The sequence below is a fragment of the Limulus polyphemus genome, unplaced genomic scaffold, assembly GCF_000517525.1.
Source record: "Limulus polyphemus unplaced genomic scaffold, Limulus_polyphemus-2.1.2 Scaffold4766, whole genome shotgun sequence".
Lineage (NCBI taxonomy): Eukaryota > Metazoa > Arthropoda > Merostomata > Xiphosura > Limulidae > Limulus > Limulus polyphemus.
Window position 1 is genome coordinate 46,870 of NW_013670376.1, and position 14,869 is coordinate 61,738.

Sequence of the window (14,869 nt, forward strand, 5' to 3'; positions counted from 1 at the left end):
GTCATGTTAGGGTTGGCATCAATGTAGTGTAACTAAGAGCCCAGAACTTATGTACAAAGAAAACCAAGTTGATCAATTAGACTGATCTTGTAACTATTTTGTATTGGTGCATTTTCCAGTGTAACATTAAATTTTAATATTGAAAGTCATTTAGGGATTATCTATGTATAGCTACATTCTCATTTGCATTCTTTTTGGCACCGCCGTCCCTGTATCATTTTGCATTTACAAAATGTTTTAATTACTTATACTAGTGTTAGTAAGACCGAGAGCCTAACTGTGTTGATTGGTACGATAAATGAGTATGACTCTTGAGGATTTTTTTAGGTTTTGTTTTATTGACTTTCTACAGTACAGATATAACTGAGTATTTGTCACTTGATAGCAAAAATAATTTGACATATAGTTAATGTTGAGATTTGGAGTTATTTTTTGATTTGAGACATAATTTGTTTGAAATTTATTTCCACTGTTTGATTCAAAATATTTAGATAGCATTTAATTCTAAATTCTGATTATTTTTTCTAAATCTTTTTATATAGTTGATGCAGAGTGTGATTCTAAGGATAACATAACATAATGTTTAGGGACAACAAGCCAGCCTTTATCAATCATATAATTATCAAGTTTTCTCTTAAACTCACTTAAATTTACTGCCTCCATAACATCCAAAGGCAACTCATTCTAAAGTCCAACCACTCTGTTCAAAAAATAAAAGTATCTCAACTGAAGATAACTCCTACCTTGTGAAAATTTGTATTTGTGTCCCATATTCCTACTATTCTCACCATTAAGTTTGAAAAAGATGATATATCAACACTATTAATTCTCTTAACAATCTTGAACATCTCAATCAGATTCCCTCTAACTCTTCTTTTTTTCAAGAGAAAACAATTTTAAAGATCTTAACCTCTCCTCTTATGGCAAACCTTTCATCCTAGTAGTCCTCCTCTGAACCGTTTCTAACAATTCGATGTCCTTCCTAAAGTAAGGAGTCCAATACTGAACACAATATTCCAAATATGGCCTAACCAGTGACCTGCACAATGAAATTATAACCTCTTTAGACTTATATTCAGTATTTTTGTAGATACAACCTAAAATCCTATTTGTTCTACCACTAGCAACAGTGTATTACTTGGATGGCTTTAGAGACTGATCAACTATTACACCAATATCCTTTTCTTCCATAACACTATTAAGGTTATTCCCATCCAAATTATACGTATAATTTAAATTATGATAACCCACATGCATTATCTTGCATTTATTATAATTAAAACCCATCTGCTATTTATTTGCCCAACTCACTAAATTATCTAAATCCTTTTGTAAATCAGCAGCATCCTCTTCACAGCTAGCAACACCCAAGACCTAAATATCATCAGCAAATTTAAGTAATATATTGACCATTCCTTCATCCATGGCATTGATATAAATCAAAAAGAGCAAAGGTTTTAAGACTGAGCCCTGAGGTACCCCACTTGTGACATTAATCAGTTTGGCTGAACTCCATTTGTAACAACCCTCTTCTTTCTTCCATCCAGCCTCTCTTCTATCCAATTAGCTAACTTATCTCCCAAATCTATAGGGATAATGTTTTTTTTACAACCCTCATGTGGCATTAAATGCTTTTTGAAAATCCAGATACAGTAAAACTACACCCTTATCTTCATCTGCATAAGCAGTAACCTTATCAAAGAATATTAAAATATTTGTAAGATAAGATTTTCCCTTAGTGAAACCATTTTGGTTATTCAATAAAATTTTCAAATTTGTTAAATGACTTTGCAAAGCATCTTTTATCAGACTTTCCAAAACTTTTCTTTTCCCACAACCGACGTAAGACCAATAGGCCTATAATTACTGGAACAATTTTTATCACCTCCCTTGAAAAGAGGAATAACATTAGCCAACTTTCAATCTTCTGGCATCTGCCCACTGTTTAAGGACTTGCAAACAATAGTAGTAAGTGGCTCACATATCCAATCTTTAACCTCTTTCAAAACCCTTGGGGAAATATTATCTGGCTCAGGACCATATCATTTTATTAACTTTCCAATTTCTTCTTAACAAGCTCTGAATTAATGTGATCATCCTGTTCAATTTGGTTTCCATCTATCAAATGTTCAAGATGTTTTTGAGTCAATGGCATCAATATTATTTAGTGATTGTAAAAAATGTGAGATTTGTTGTAGATTAAAAAATAAAAGAATGAACCATGACATTAATTGACTTTTAATAGAAGCACGTAACATATAAAGACACAGGAAACAATCACTAGGTTTCAGCTAAACTATGCTATTATAGCAGTTAAACATTAGCTACAATAATGGTTTATAACATATTCTGTCTCATTCTGTGAGTGGTATCGTATTTACACAAACAGTATTGTGGATTTACATAATAATAACTTATAGACAACAAGGTACCTTTTGGTCCTAATAATAACTTATAGACAACAAGGTACCATTTGGTCCTAATAATAACTTATAGACAACAAGGTACCTTTTGGTCCTAATAATAAGTTAGGGACAACAAGGTACCTTTTGGTCCTAATAATAACTTAAGGACAACAAGGTACCTTTTGGTCCTAATAATAACTTAGGGACAACAAGGTACCTTTTGGTCCTAATAATAACTTATAGACAACAAGATACCTTTTGGTCCTAATAATAACTTAGGGACAACAAGGTACCTTTTGGTCCTAATAATAACTTAGGGACAACAAGGTACCATTTGGTTCTTCAACTTTCGAGACTATCCTTTGCACTTACACTCTTGAGTAAAGTAAAAATTTAAATGCACCCTTTATTTTTTTAGGAAATATTTGATTCTCCTCTCAGACTCTTGTGAAGTGCTGGCCTTTTCTACTTCTAATGGTAATTCACTCCATAAGCCAACAAACAGCCTTGTTTGAAAAATAAAAGTATCTTAAGTGGAACCTAACCTTTCTTTTTTCCAAATCTTGAACTTGTGTTCTCTCATCTTATTATCTTCAGAATATAGGAAAAAGAAACCAGAGGCCATTATCATATTGATTCCTTCGATAATCTTATAAGCTTTGATATAAGAACCTTTCTTAACTTAAGAGATCTAAAACTATTCCACCCTTGGAATCATCCTAGTAGCCCTCCTCTGAATCTTAGGTAAAGTACAAATATTATGAGAGGCCTATCCAGTGATTTTTATGAATAGGTAATTACCTCTTTGTGACTTGTTAGCAATATGAGTATAAAAAAATACTCTAAAATTCTGTTAGCTTTCTACTAAAAGTAGAGCACTGTCTCAATTGCTTGAGTGACTTGTCCTTTCACTATACCAAGTACATTCTCATATTTTTTTTATCACACTATAATTCTTTACATTAAAGAAATAACTTGCCAATAATTTCCAGAGGAACTTTTATCACCCCTTTTAAACATAAAGTAACATTATCAGCTCTCCAATTCTCAGGCAGCTGTCCACTATCTATTGAGGAATACCTTCTTCAGTCCAAATGCCTCATCTACTTTTACTCTTAATATTTCTGTTTACACCTATAAATTAATATCGATATGATTCAGGACTTCAAATCTGACAGACTTATAATTAAATCTTTTATTTAACTTGTTATGCTGTACATATTTTTCAGATCTCCATGTTGTCGTAGCTATGCTGTCAATTTGTTTATTTCCATCCTTAAATCTTTATATTTTCTACCGTTTACTGATACTTTAGAAATCACCTAAATGTTAATACCAATTTAGCAAGGACATTTTCCTTTGCTCATCATATTTCTCAAGTTCTTTACCCTCAGATTGTTTGTTTTGAGGGGGATGGTAACTTTTATTTTGATTCATTGGAATCCTTTTATGTAAGGCCATTGAGTCATGGTCTTGGGTGTTTTTTCATGGACTTTCCCTGATGTTCTACTCACCAGTATTTTTTCCCCTTTTATGTTGTCCTTCCACCCCTGTCAGGTCTCTTGCATATTTGGCACCTAGATTTACTTTCTCTCTTGTTTATGAATGCAGTTGAACAGATTTTCAGTCCCACTTTAGGGTTTTACTCTTGTCCTTATTTTAATTTCCAAGAAGGTGGGAGATTAGCAATCTATCATAAACCTATCACCCCTATCATTGCCCCCTTTTTGGTATGCCTAGTCATGGTCTCCACTTCTTTGCCTCTTGGCATTCCAGGAGGCTCTTCTTCTTGGAAGTCTCCTTTACCTCAGTATCAGATGTCCATATTTCACTATGTCATGCTATCTTCACACATTTTTGTCTGGTCTTTTGCCAGATGAGCAGGGTTTTCTCACAGAGTAGCTCATTTTCTTGATTGCTGTTGTCAACCATCCACCCTTGAACTTTGTAAATGCAACTAGATGGTTTTTCTTCACAGGACCATTCAACACTCCCTTCTTCCTGGTCATTTGACTTTTTTCCTTGTCTCACTTCTTTTTTTTTTAACCTAGCTTTTCGAGAGCGTTACAGAACATCTTTGTTGATAATCTTTCATTCTTTTCCCTGGATGATCTTCTTTTCATTTTCTGGTTTTTTATTTCTGAACAGTCATCTATTGTTTCTGGACATGAACATTTAATTAGTTCTCATGGCTCTCAGGTGTTCTTTATTCTAACTTTGGTCACCTGTCCCCTGTTTCTTCTTTCTCCTAAGATGTATTTTTGTTTTTTCTCATTTGGGGAAGACAATGCTCTGTCATTGGCACTTTGGATGCTTCCCACACACTTTACTACAGGAACAAATTAATTTTATTCTCAGACCACTCCTTCTTCTCCAGGACTTTAGTTGTCTGGGATGGTAATTGGATGGTTTCTCCAGTCACTCTCATTTCCTTTTTTCTCTGTGGTCATGTCCTTTGTCCTTCTTAAGTAGTTAATTGTTGTCTCACTTCTACTGTTTTCTTTTAAGGCAATTGACATTTTCCATTCTTGCCATGTTTTTTTTTTTCTTTGTGGGGCTTGTCTCCTGCCACTTTGACTGGTTGGGTTAAAAACTCATTTGGTTTGTTTATTCCTCTAAGGACATTGATTGGTTGGGTTAAAAACTCATTTGGTTTGTTTATTCCTCTAAGGACGTTGATTGGTTGGATTAAAAACACCTTTGGTTTGTTTATTCTTCTAAGGAAGTCAATGCTTTTTGTCTTTTTCATGTTACATCTCATCAAGTTTGTTATCTCACAGATTTTCTTGCTTCTAGCTGCCAACATCCCTGTGAGAGATCTTGTAGGCAAGGATGTGGACATCCCTGGTACCTGTGTGTCACATTATTTACACCACATTGTGGTTTCATCTGCATCTTAGTCTTGCTTCCTTCCAGTCACCATTCTACAATCTTTACTCGGGTTCTAAGGAGATAAGTTAGTGATTGTTTTTTTTTGCAACTTCCATAAATACCTAGAAAATAATAACTGCATATCTATATACATAGATAAAAGACCTACCCAAAGGAACAAATATTTTTAATTTCTTTATCTACACCAGTCTTTCATCTCATTTGATTAAGAGTGTTATAAGGGTAGTCCACTTTCTTATTTCTCCCATGAATCCAATACATTAACTTTTAATTTGATTCTAGATTCTATTCAACCTCTGATCAAATTTTTCAATTACCATATTCTAGGTTGTAATCTTCCTGTCTAAAATTCCAGTTTTTGGTGAACATTTGTTTCTTGTGACTCTTCATTTCCTTCTTCCATCTCATTGTAGATATTATGTTGTTTTTTTGTGTTTCAGAGGGAGTTCTGCCTATTTTGAATTTAAAATACTCATGATTCAAATTAATTTCAAACAGTTAATTTCCCCTGAAATACATTCACTTCCACCTACCCACAATTGGTACATATGGTTTTCTATCACAGTTGCAATTATGAAATGTGGATTGTGTCAGGAAAGCTGAGTTTATATACCCATCCTCCTAATGCAAGTATGATAAGTGAGGTGGGAGAGTGGATAACTCTGTGAGTTGGCACATGCTCTGCATGTTGTCAAGGGTGTTCAGAACATTCATCACATGAGAACAACTCGACAAGGAAAGGCTTTTTATATTTCATAGATAAGTACCGTTTTGAAACTCATTTAATTCTAAAAATCTAAACATTAAGTGTTGGTTTATATCTTTATAAAACACTAAAAGTAATTACTAAAAAAAAATGTGTTCAATAAATTGCTGGAATTTGCCACTAAAGATTCCTATTTTGTGGTTGATAATATAACATATGATTAAATTGAAGATGTTGTCATAGGCTTTCCGGTTGATCCTGTCTTAGCTAATGAATTTTTTTCTCATCATGAAGTTAATTGGTTAAAGTCACACCTGTCTGAATTTATACCTTTATTCTGTAAAAGATAGGATGATGTAGAGAACAAAGCTATGTAAAAGATTCCAAGAAAATTTAAATTTTCAATATAGGAATATCAAGTTTACAGTTGAAGAATGACTCCATAGCCCTATGGGTTTGGTCTCCTGTGGAGTGTACCTTCCACATAAGTATTTTAGAACTCTTGGCTACCCATTGGGTGTGTTTTTATTTCCAACCCCATCTTGTGGATCACTTGGTTATGATCCACTCTGACAATTTTGTGGCTGTTTCCAATATCAGTCATCAGGATGGGACTTGCTCCAGGTACCTTTGCTTCCACATTTTGGACTTTCTGCTTTGGGCCCACTCAAATCAGGTTTCTCTGAAAGCCTTTTATGTCCTGGGGACTTTAAACATGGTGGTGGATGAACTCTCTTGAGTGTACAGGATTCTCCATATGGAATGTTCACTCTATCCTCAAGTATTTCATTGGATTTGTTCTCAGTTGAGCACGCTAATGATTGCTACTTTTGCCACTCCTCTCAGAATCAAACTGTCCTTCTTCTGACTTCTGGTACTTCACCTAGCAACTCTGGCTGTTGATGATCTCAGCCAGGACTGATCTCATTTCTTTCAGTGTATCTTGGTATCGATTTATGACACTCCTTGTTGGGTCCTGTTGATAGCACCTTTTTAACTGGTTTCCTCTTCTTCACTGACTGGCATCCAGGGGAGTTCTTCCTCTGTCTCCATCCCAGTCTCTCTTGCTCCAATGCCATATATTTTTCTTTTACCTGTGAGTGTCATCTCTTTGTCTTCAGACATGGAATTTGTATAGTCCCTTGCTTGTTGGTCTCTGGCTGCCTAGCCCTTCTTTTATCATGTCCATGCCATCCTTCTGCTCTCTGTGTGTATCAGCTAAAGTGGCATGTTTGTTGTTGCTTGTTCATCTGCCACTCTCTACCACCAGGCCATCCTACTGTTGCTAATCTTTTGGTCTTCTTTACCTGATTGTTCAACCAAGGATTGTCAGTTTCTACAGGTGCAGACTTGCTGACTACTTTTCACCATTTTTGCTGTGGTTGTCTTCTCCTCCCCTGTCTTTTCTATCTTGTTCTAGTCCTTCCTAATTCATCCCCCTTTATACAGTTCTTATGCCTTACTGAAATCTTAATGAGGACCTACCTACTGTTACTCAGGTCTCTTTCTTAAAACCCATTTTCTTCTCCTGGCTTGTGATATTCACAAATCAGATCTTTATGCATTGGATGCCTTTCATACATTGTTTCACAGACCTTCCTTGATTTTATTCCCTGACTACACATTCCTTCCTAAAACTTTAGTGGCTCAGTAGGAAGATTGTACCTTTTTTTCCCATATCTTGTCCAATGATCTTGACCACCAATAATCATATTGACCCTGATTGCCTTTTGTTTCCAGTTTGGGCAGTCAGGTATTACTTAGCACAGGCATATCAATTTCAGGGTTTCCACAATAATTTAGTCCTGCAATGATACCCCTCCTTCTTCAGGAATCTCTTGTCCTCTACTACGAGATGGATTTATCAGCTCATTTATATTATTTATTCCTCCCTGAATAAATATGCTTGAAGAATGTATCACATTTCATCACATCAAATCTGCCACTTGACTCTCTCTCTGGTCTTGCACTGATGACCATTGGACAGGATCCTCCAGGCTGGAATGTATACTACACCCAACACCTTTGTCTCCCATTTTCTCCACCATCTGGCTGTTTCATCATCCTCAGGATATTATTTCCCTCTGGTGTTGCTTCACAGGGTATACTTACTTCTTTAAACTCACATCGAGTCAGTGGTAACAGAAAGCATCAATGTTATCCACCCTGGATCCTAAAGTGCCTACTGTTTAGATGGAGCTTTGTATAAGACCTCTATGTTCGTATATATATATATTTTTTCATTGTCCATTCCAGACCATACCTTTCATGTAATATCATGGAAAAAGCCATCTCTGGATGGAGTTTCTATCAACTTCCCTGGCTTGTGCATGCTGGTTTATCAAATTAGATTTGGCAGTAACTAATTGCACTTTCTTCAGCAAAAGACCTTTGTGGTGGTTAAGTGTGATCAGGTCTGGAACCTCTCCATTATTTCCTCAGTGTGAATTTCTTCACTTCTAGTCTTCAGTTAGAGCATGGGAGGCCCTTTCTAATCCCAGTTCCTGGCTGATGAGATGATCGACTTGGAGGGTTCCCTGCCGGTTGTGTGATTCTTCCAGAGAGAGTCCAGGTGGGCAACACAATGCAGTGAGAAGAAAGGTAGGTGTGTCTATGTCATTGTAGTGCAGGTCACCCTTATTATATAATGTGCCAGTTTCCCACTAATTTTGTTAGCCACCTGGGGCAAAGTGTCTGCTTCATATGATAGGAAAGAACTCAGTCCCCATTCTTTTATGTAAGATGAGTAAATTGTACAATAAAACACATACCAAACCATATGGTCTGGTCATTGGTGTCTGGTCATTGCCCTAGCCACACTAGTACCTCATGTCAAACTGATCTGTTGTGTATAAATTCTTTGTTGGTCAAGTCTTCTTCCATCCAGCCGTGTGATACATTGCTTCATTTTGGCAAGTCCCCTTGTTGGAGAGCGGTAAGTCTTCAGATTGACACTGCTGAAATCAGGGATTTGAATCCCATCGGTGGACACAGCAGATAGCCCAATGTGGCTTTGCTATAAGAAAACACACACACACACATCCAGGTAAAGAGATGGATACAGTTTTCCATGAGCATTGCCCCTCAAGTAAGCCTCTACTATATTGGGTCACACTCCATAACATTTTTCCTTCCCTGAAGGAACTCGCCTAGGTATGTCAGTTACACTGGCCCCCCTCAACCACACCAATATGGGATTATAACTACTTTGTGCAGAGACGTAAGTACATTACTTCCTTACCTTTCCCACCCTTCCTCCCTACTACGGGTGTACATTATTCTTGCCTTGTTGCATCTTTTCGAAATTGTTTTCTCTGGGATTGAACTGTGAAGTGAATAGGTAAATGTAGAGGGCGTGTTTGATTGTATATGTATATATGTTGTGTTGTATATGGATTAGTATCAAAGTCATCGGACATTTTGGAACTAATAAGGAAAGTGTTTTCTTTTGGATTTTAGTTACATAACTTTGCTTCTTAGTGATGGAACAGTCTGGTTGGCCATAATATATTCCATCTACTCACTGACATGCCGGTGTTAGTTTTTGATTTTCATCTGCAGTTCTTTCCTAGTTGAACAGAGTGCTTTGCAGCATGAATATTTTGGTAAAAACTGATAAATACATAAAAAAAAAAGACCCTTTAACAATGTGAATTTCAAGTACATCACACATATATGAAGAAAATAAGATAGTAAGAGATTTTAACAGAGATTTACTACCTCATTTAGGAGAGGGTAGTCGAGCAAACTATGGATACCAACGTAGAATAAAAGACCGGTGTTGGTATCGAGCTTTAAACACAGATCACCTGCTCCATTTAGAAAGTGGTAATCTGACATAATGTGCTTTACCATGTAGCTACCATCTACCATAAAGTAAAATTAATTATATAATTGATACTTGAAACTGTTGCTAATTACAGAATTGAGAAAAAAACCGACAATTATGTGTTTCACAAACACATCAACTGTGGTTTTGAACATTTACCAATGGCAGTATTTTTTTATATGTCATTAAATAACATATGAACACACACATGTCTTGTTATTGAATGAAGGAATTGAAGAAAGTCTGTTCTTACAAGTCATTAAGCACCTATTTCTACCCAGAAACTCCTCAATTTCTTCCTTAATATTTTATTCTGCTTATTTGCTTGCCTTACATATGCACATATAAATGTTATTTAAATTCCATTTTTATATGAAAATTATATGTTCCTAGGTAGTGTAAAAATTAAACTGTAAATATAAATTATCCTCAAATTATGATCAGAACTAAAAGTTAAACCGATAATTAATTTAATACATAGTTATAACTAGGTGTATGCAAAGTAGTAATAGAGAAACTTTTAATGATTGAAATTCTTTGATTTATCAGTTGGGTACCCTTGCTATTAGCAATATTTTTTGGTTGCATATTAAAGTCAGAGTTCTGTAAGATTTAAGTAGATAGATTGGTGTCCAGTCTGGACATTGATCCTGTTGACAGCAGGAATCTACGCTTCAGTCACAGGTTTCAGTTTGTCTAACTTGTCATTAATAACGATAAAGACATACATTAACAAGTCGAAGGTAGTCGACAAAAGAAACGGACGAAATCCCTTAAATATTTTCACACGAGTTATGGTTTTGTCAAGACATTATTATCCTAAATAATGTCTTGACATTTAGCCAGCTTAGGAAATTCATGTTAGTCTTAACTCAATAAGCTAATGATACAAAATGATTCTAATAGAAATACAGAGTAACCTAAATTATTACATATATATTACACATTTTATTCAATATTTCTAAGGAAACTAACATTAAAAAAAGCAACAGATATATACATTTTGTTGCCTGACTTTGAAGAATATAAAATTATGAAAAAAACATGGAATTTATTGTTTTGGAATCTCCTTATACAATCAGCCCGGCGCGGCCAGGTGGTGTTTGACTCGCAATCTGAGGGTCACGGGTTCGATTCCCCATCCCACCAAACATGCTCGCCCTTTCAGCCGTGGGGGCGTTATAATGTGGTGGTCAATCCCACTATTCGTTGGAAAAAGAGTAGCCCAAGAGTTGGCGGTGGGTGGTAATAACTAGCTGCCTTCCCTCTAGTCTTACACTGCTAAATTAGGGACGGCTAGCGCAGATAGCCCTCGTGTAGCTTTGCGTTAAATCTGAAACAAACGAACGTTATACAATCTATTTGGTGCATTTGATTTTGTTTGATTTTTAAGACAATATTGTATTACCTGTTTTCTAATTTTATCAGACTGTAGTTGTGTATGTATTTGTAATAATACCGGGGAAAAAATTGGTCTCTTATTGGATAAATTTGATAGTCAGATGATAGAAAAAAAATCGTTAAAGCTAAAAATGTAATAGAATTTATGATTTTTTAATTTATTAAATAGAATTGTTTGTAGTTTTGTATTTTAAATGTTCATTATTTTCTCTTACAGAATTTTTCCTGATTTCTTTACATCATTATGCAACTTTTGCTGTATTTTCAACGAAATGAATGGATTCTGTTGATGCTATTATTGATGTTCTGTAATATCAGCTGTGGAAAAGGTTAGTAATACTTTATATACTAATTATCTATTTTAGTTATAGTTTTAAACAAGTGTTCATGGGACTTTATAAGCAGATTATCGTGTTATAAACATGCATATTACAGATGGCGGGAAAATTGATTCCCATCCTATGAAGTTGGATACTGTTTAATATCATTAAATTATTTTTATGTTAGAACTTTGTTAAATTATACATACGGGGTGTATTTCAAGGTGGAGATTTTTTTTTTTTTTTGGCAAAATTACGTTTTGATGTTAAGAAGTTTTCCACAAGCATGTGGCCATTTTGCGTATGTATCTGCTCAGTTGAAAGAACTGCTAATTTCACCATTTTATGATTAGTTTGTTTTGTTTTGTTTTTGAATTTCGCGCAAAGCTACACGAGAGCTATCTGTGCTAGCCGTCCCTAATTCAGCAGTGTAAGACTAGAGGGAAGGCAGCTAGTCATCACCACCCACCGCCAACTCTTGGGCTACTCTTTTACCAACAAATAGTGGGATTGACCGTTACATTATAACGCCCCCCACAGCTGAAAGGGCGAGCATGTTTGGTGTGATGGGGATTTATAATTAGTAAAGAGTACATCCTTTTTTCAGGACATAAAAACACAAAAACTAAAAACATATATAAAATTAATCTAAAATGAAAGAAAGAAGGGGGTAAAAAGAGAAAAAGGTAAATTCTGTAACTTAAGTTGAAGCTTATGTCAGTTTGTAGTATGGATACTACAAACTATAGTGTTTTGGTGTGAAACACACAATTTTAAGCTGACACCCATACATGATTTAAATACCAAAATAAACAAACAATCACCTACAATGTTAAATTTATCATTTCAAACACAAGTCAGTGATCATGATGACAACTAAAAAATCCCAGAAGGAACACAAGACATAGCTGCAATGGCCATTCTTGGTTTACATTATGATTAGGCCCAAAACAATCCAACCGCTGATTTGGCCATTCTTGGTTTACATTATGATTAGGCCTAAAACAATCCAACCGCTGCAATGGCCATTCTTGGTTTACATTATGATTAGGCCCAAAACAATCCAACCGTTGATTTGTCTACATTTTTGTTGATTACGGAATATTAAAATAATAAAACTACAGTAACACAAAAAACTTAAAGAACATGCTGCTTTAATTAGGGAATCAAAGTGCTGAACATAAAATAATAATAATCACTCACTTTATATTTTGAGTCAAGTGACCAGTTTCATAAGTATACTAGTCTTTGTGAACATCCAATGACTAGGTTATTACCTCCCAGTCATTTCTTAAATAAAACTAGTTTATTATTTCTCAGTACAACTTTGCAAGATGTTTAATTTCCACAGTCACTTTAACTTAAACACACGCTATAATTCACAACGAACGATTCACGCATTTTACTTATTACCGCGCTTGACTCAATTGTCCGTCTCTCTCTGTCTGCAGTTATCTATCTCTATCTATCTATCTATATCGTCACTTCTCGCCGGTCTTATATATACAAAATAGAGGGCATATCTAGCAAACACTAGGACGTTCGACAGGTTCCTCGATCTTTCTAGAACTCCAGCACATGCTCCCAGTGTCACGCGATTTCCGCTGTCGTAACAATATTGTTTTAATTTGGTATTACACATTGTGTCCAGTCTGTTATTTCTTAGCTTGAACTCAGTTAATAGTTAAATTCAGATTTACTTAATATTTTATCCTGTTAATCCTCCTGTTAAAACAGAAATCAGTTTAATCTGACAATACCACAACAATATGTACATGCTTTGGATCATTTCTGTAGTTTATAACTGAACAATGTAAAAGTCCCAATTATTTTATTATATATATATTCAAAAACTGTGATTTTCAATTGCAAATGTCACCTAAAATTGACCTCTTTTGGAAAGATTACATCACAGAACTTTCTCATCTGAAATTCTTGTATTTTACAATTATAAAAGCATGATATTTTAGTGTTTCAAAGAAAGTGTTTTCTGGTTTAGTAAAGAAAGGCATGATTCCAGCAGAAAAAAAAAAATCAGAATACTTTGTGACCTATACTGGTTAGGCTTTTTAATTTTGTCATTTCAGTAGCCAAGTATTGTGCTAAACAGTAGGTTTCAAATTATGAGGGTCATTTCGAATGTCATATGTAGTTTTGTTCAGAGATGGATCACATTTAAATTCTAAATGTATCAATATCAGCATAAATTTTATTTAATTAACATAGCAATGTAAACATCATGAAACATACCCTTAAAAAACGTTTGTAAGTTTGCATGTATAGGTATACAATCTCTTACGCTGTATATCTGTGTTGTGTTTTACTTGTAGACTTGTATAAATAATAATTAATTAATATAAATCAAGATACTGGATATTTTGTAATTATTGAAAGTACATGATTTTATTTACACATATGTACGTGGAATAGAATATTGGTAATTATGTCTGTACTTTTGGAATTTCAAGTTCACTATTATGTTAAGAGATCGAATATATAAAGGTTCATCAGTGTACTTAAGGTAGTTTATAATTGATATAACCGAGAATTTTTATTGATCTTGGGATGAAAATGTAGTATAATCTTTCTTTTCTTATAGACTGTGGTGAGCCACCAGATGTTGCTGAAGCCAAGCCTGATCTGAAAGGGAAAAATCGACCTTATCGTGTTGGTACAACTATCACATACAACTGTTTTCCAGGTTATTATCATCATGGAGAAAATACTGCGTACTGTGTGTTGAAAGATAAAACTAGCATATGGCTGCCCCCTAACATGAGTTGTGAACCTGTACAATGTGGTGATCCAGGTTATGTGAGAAATGGACGACAGCTAACTCATGTTTATATCTTTGGTAGGAATGTCACCTATGTATGTAACCCTGGGTACGAGCTGACCGATGAAAGAGGACCTACAGGCAAGGAAGAATATACGATGTGGTGTCTTCCTAGTGGATTATGGGACAAATCTGTTCCAACGTGTAATAGTAAGTTTCTTTAAATTTCATTACCTGCTAAGTACATTTATTCTATGAGTCAAAAGAACTCTAACTTCAGAATATTCCTTCATCTTGAGGAAGCACTTTACATTAACACGACTAACACTTCAGTAAGTAGATTCTTTAATCAGTAGAAGTTGTGTTGCAGGATGTTGTTTTACCACGTAGGAGTGTGTTGAATCAGTATTGTGATATTTGTTTATAGAGGGGAGGGCAGTCATCCTATAAAGATAAAATAATGCTTATGTTCTTTCAGTATTGTGATATTTGTTTATAGAGGGGAGGGCAGTCATCCTATAAAGATAAAATAATGCTTAT

The 14,869-nt window shown here is 34.9% G+C and overlaps 1 protein-coding gene across 1 annotated transcript in view; it reads left to right on the top strand.

The window, feature by feature from the left end:
- The window catches only part of LOC106471657 (protein lev-9-like), a 24,957-nt gene that overhangs the window by 2,434 nt on the left and 7,654 nt on the right, over window positions 1-14,869 (top strand). Inside the window, exons 2-3 of the mRNA XM_022400267.1 lie at window positions 11,451-11,562; window positions 14,153-14,539. Coding sequence (XP_022255975.1) covers window positions 11,478-11,562; window positions 14,153-14,539 — 472 coding nt within the window. The 5' untranslated portion in view covers window positions 11,451-11,477. The remainder of the gene's footprint in view (window positions 1-11,450; window positions 11,563-14,152; window positions 14,540-14,869) is intronic.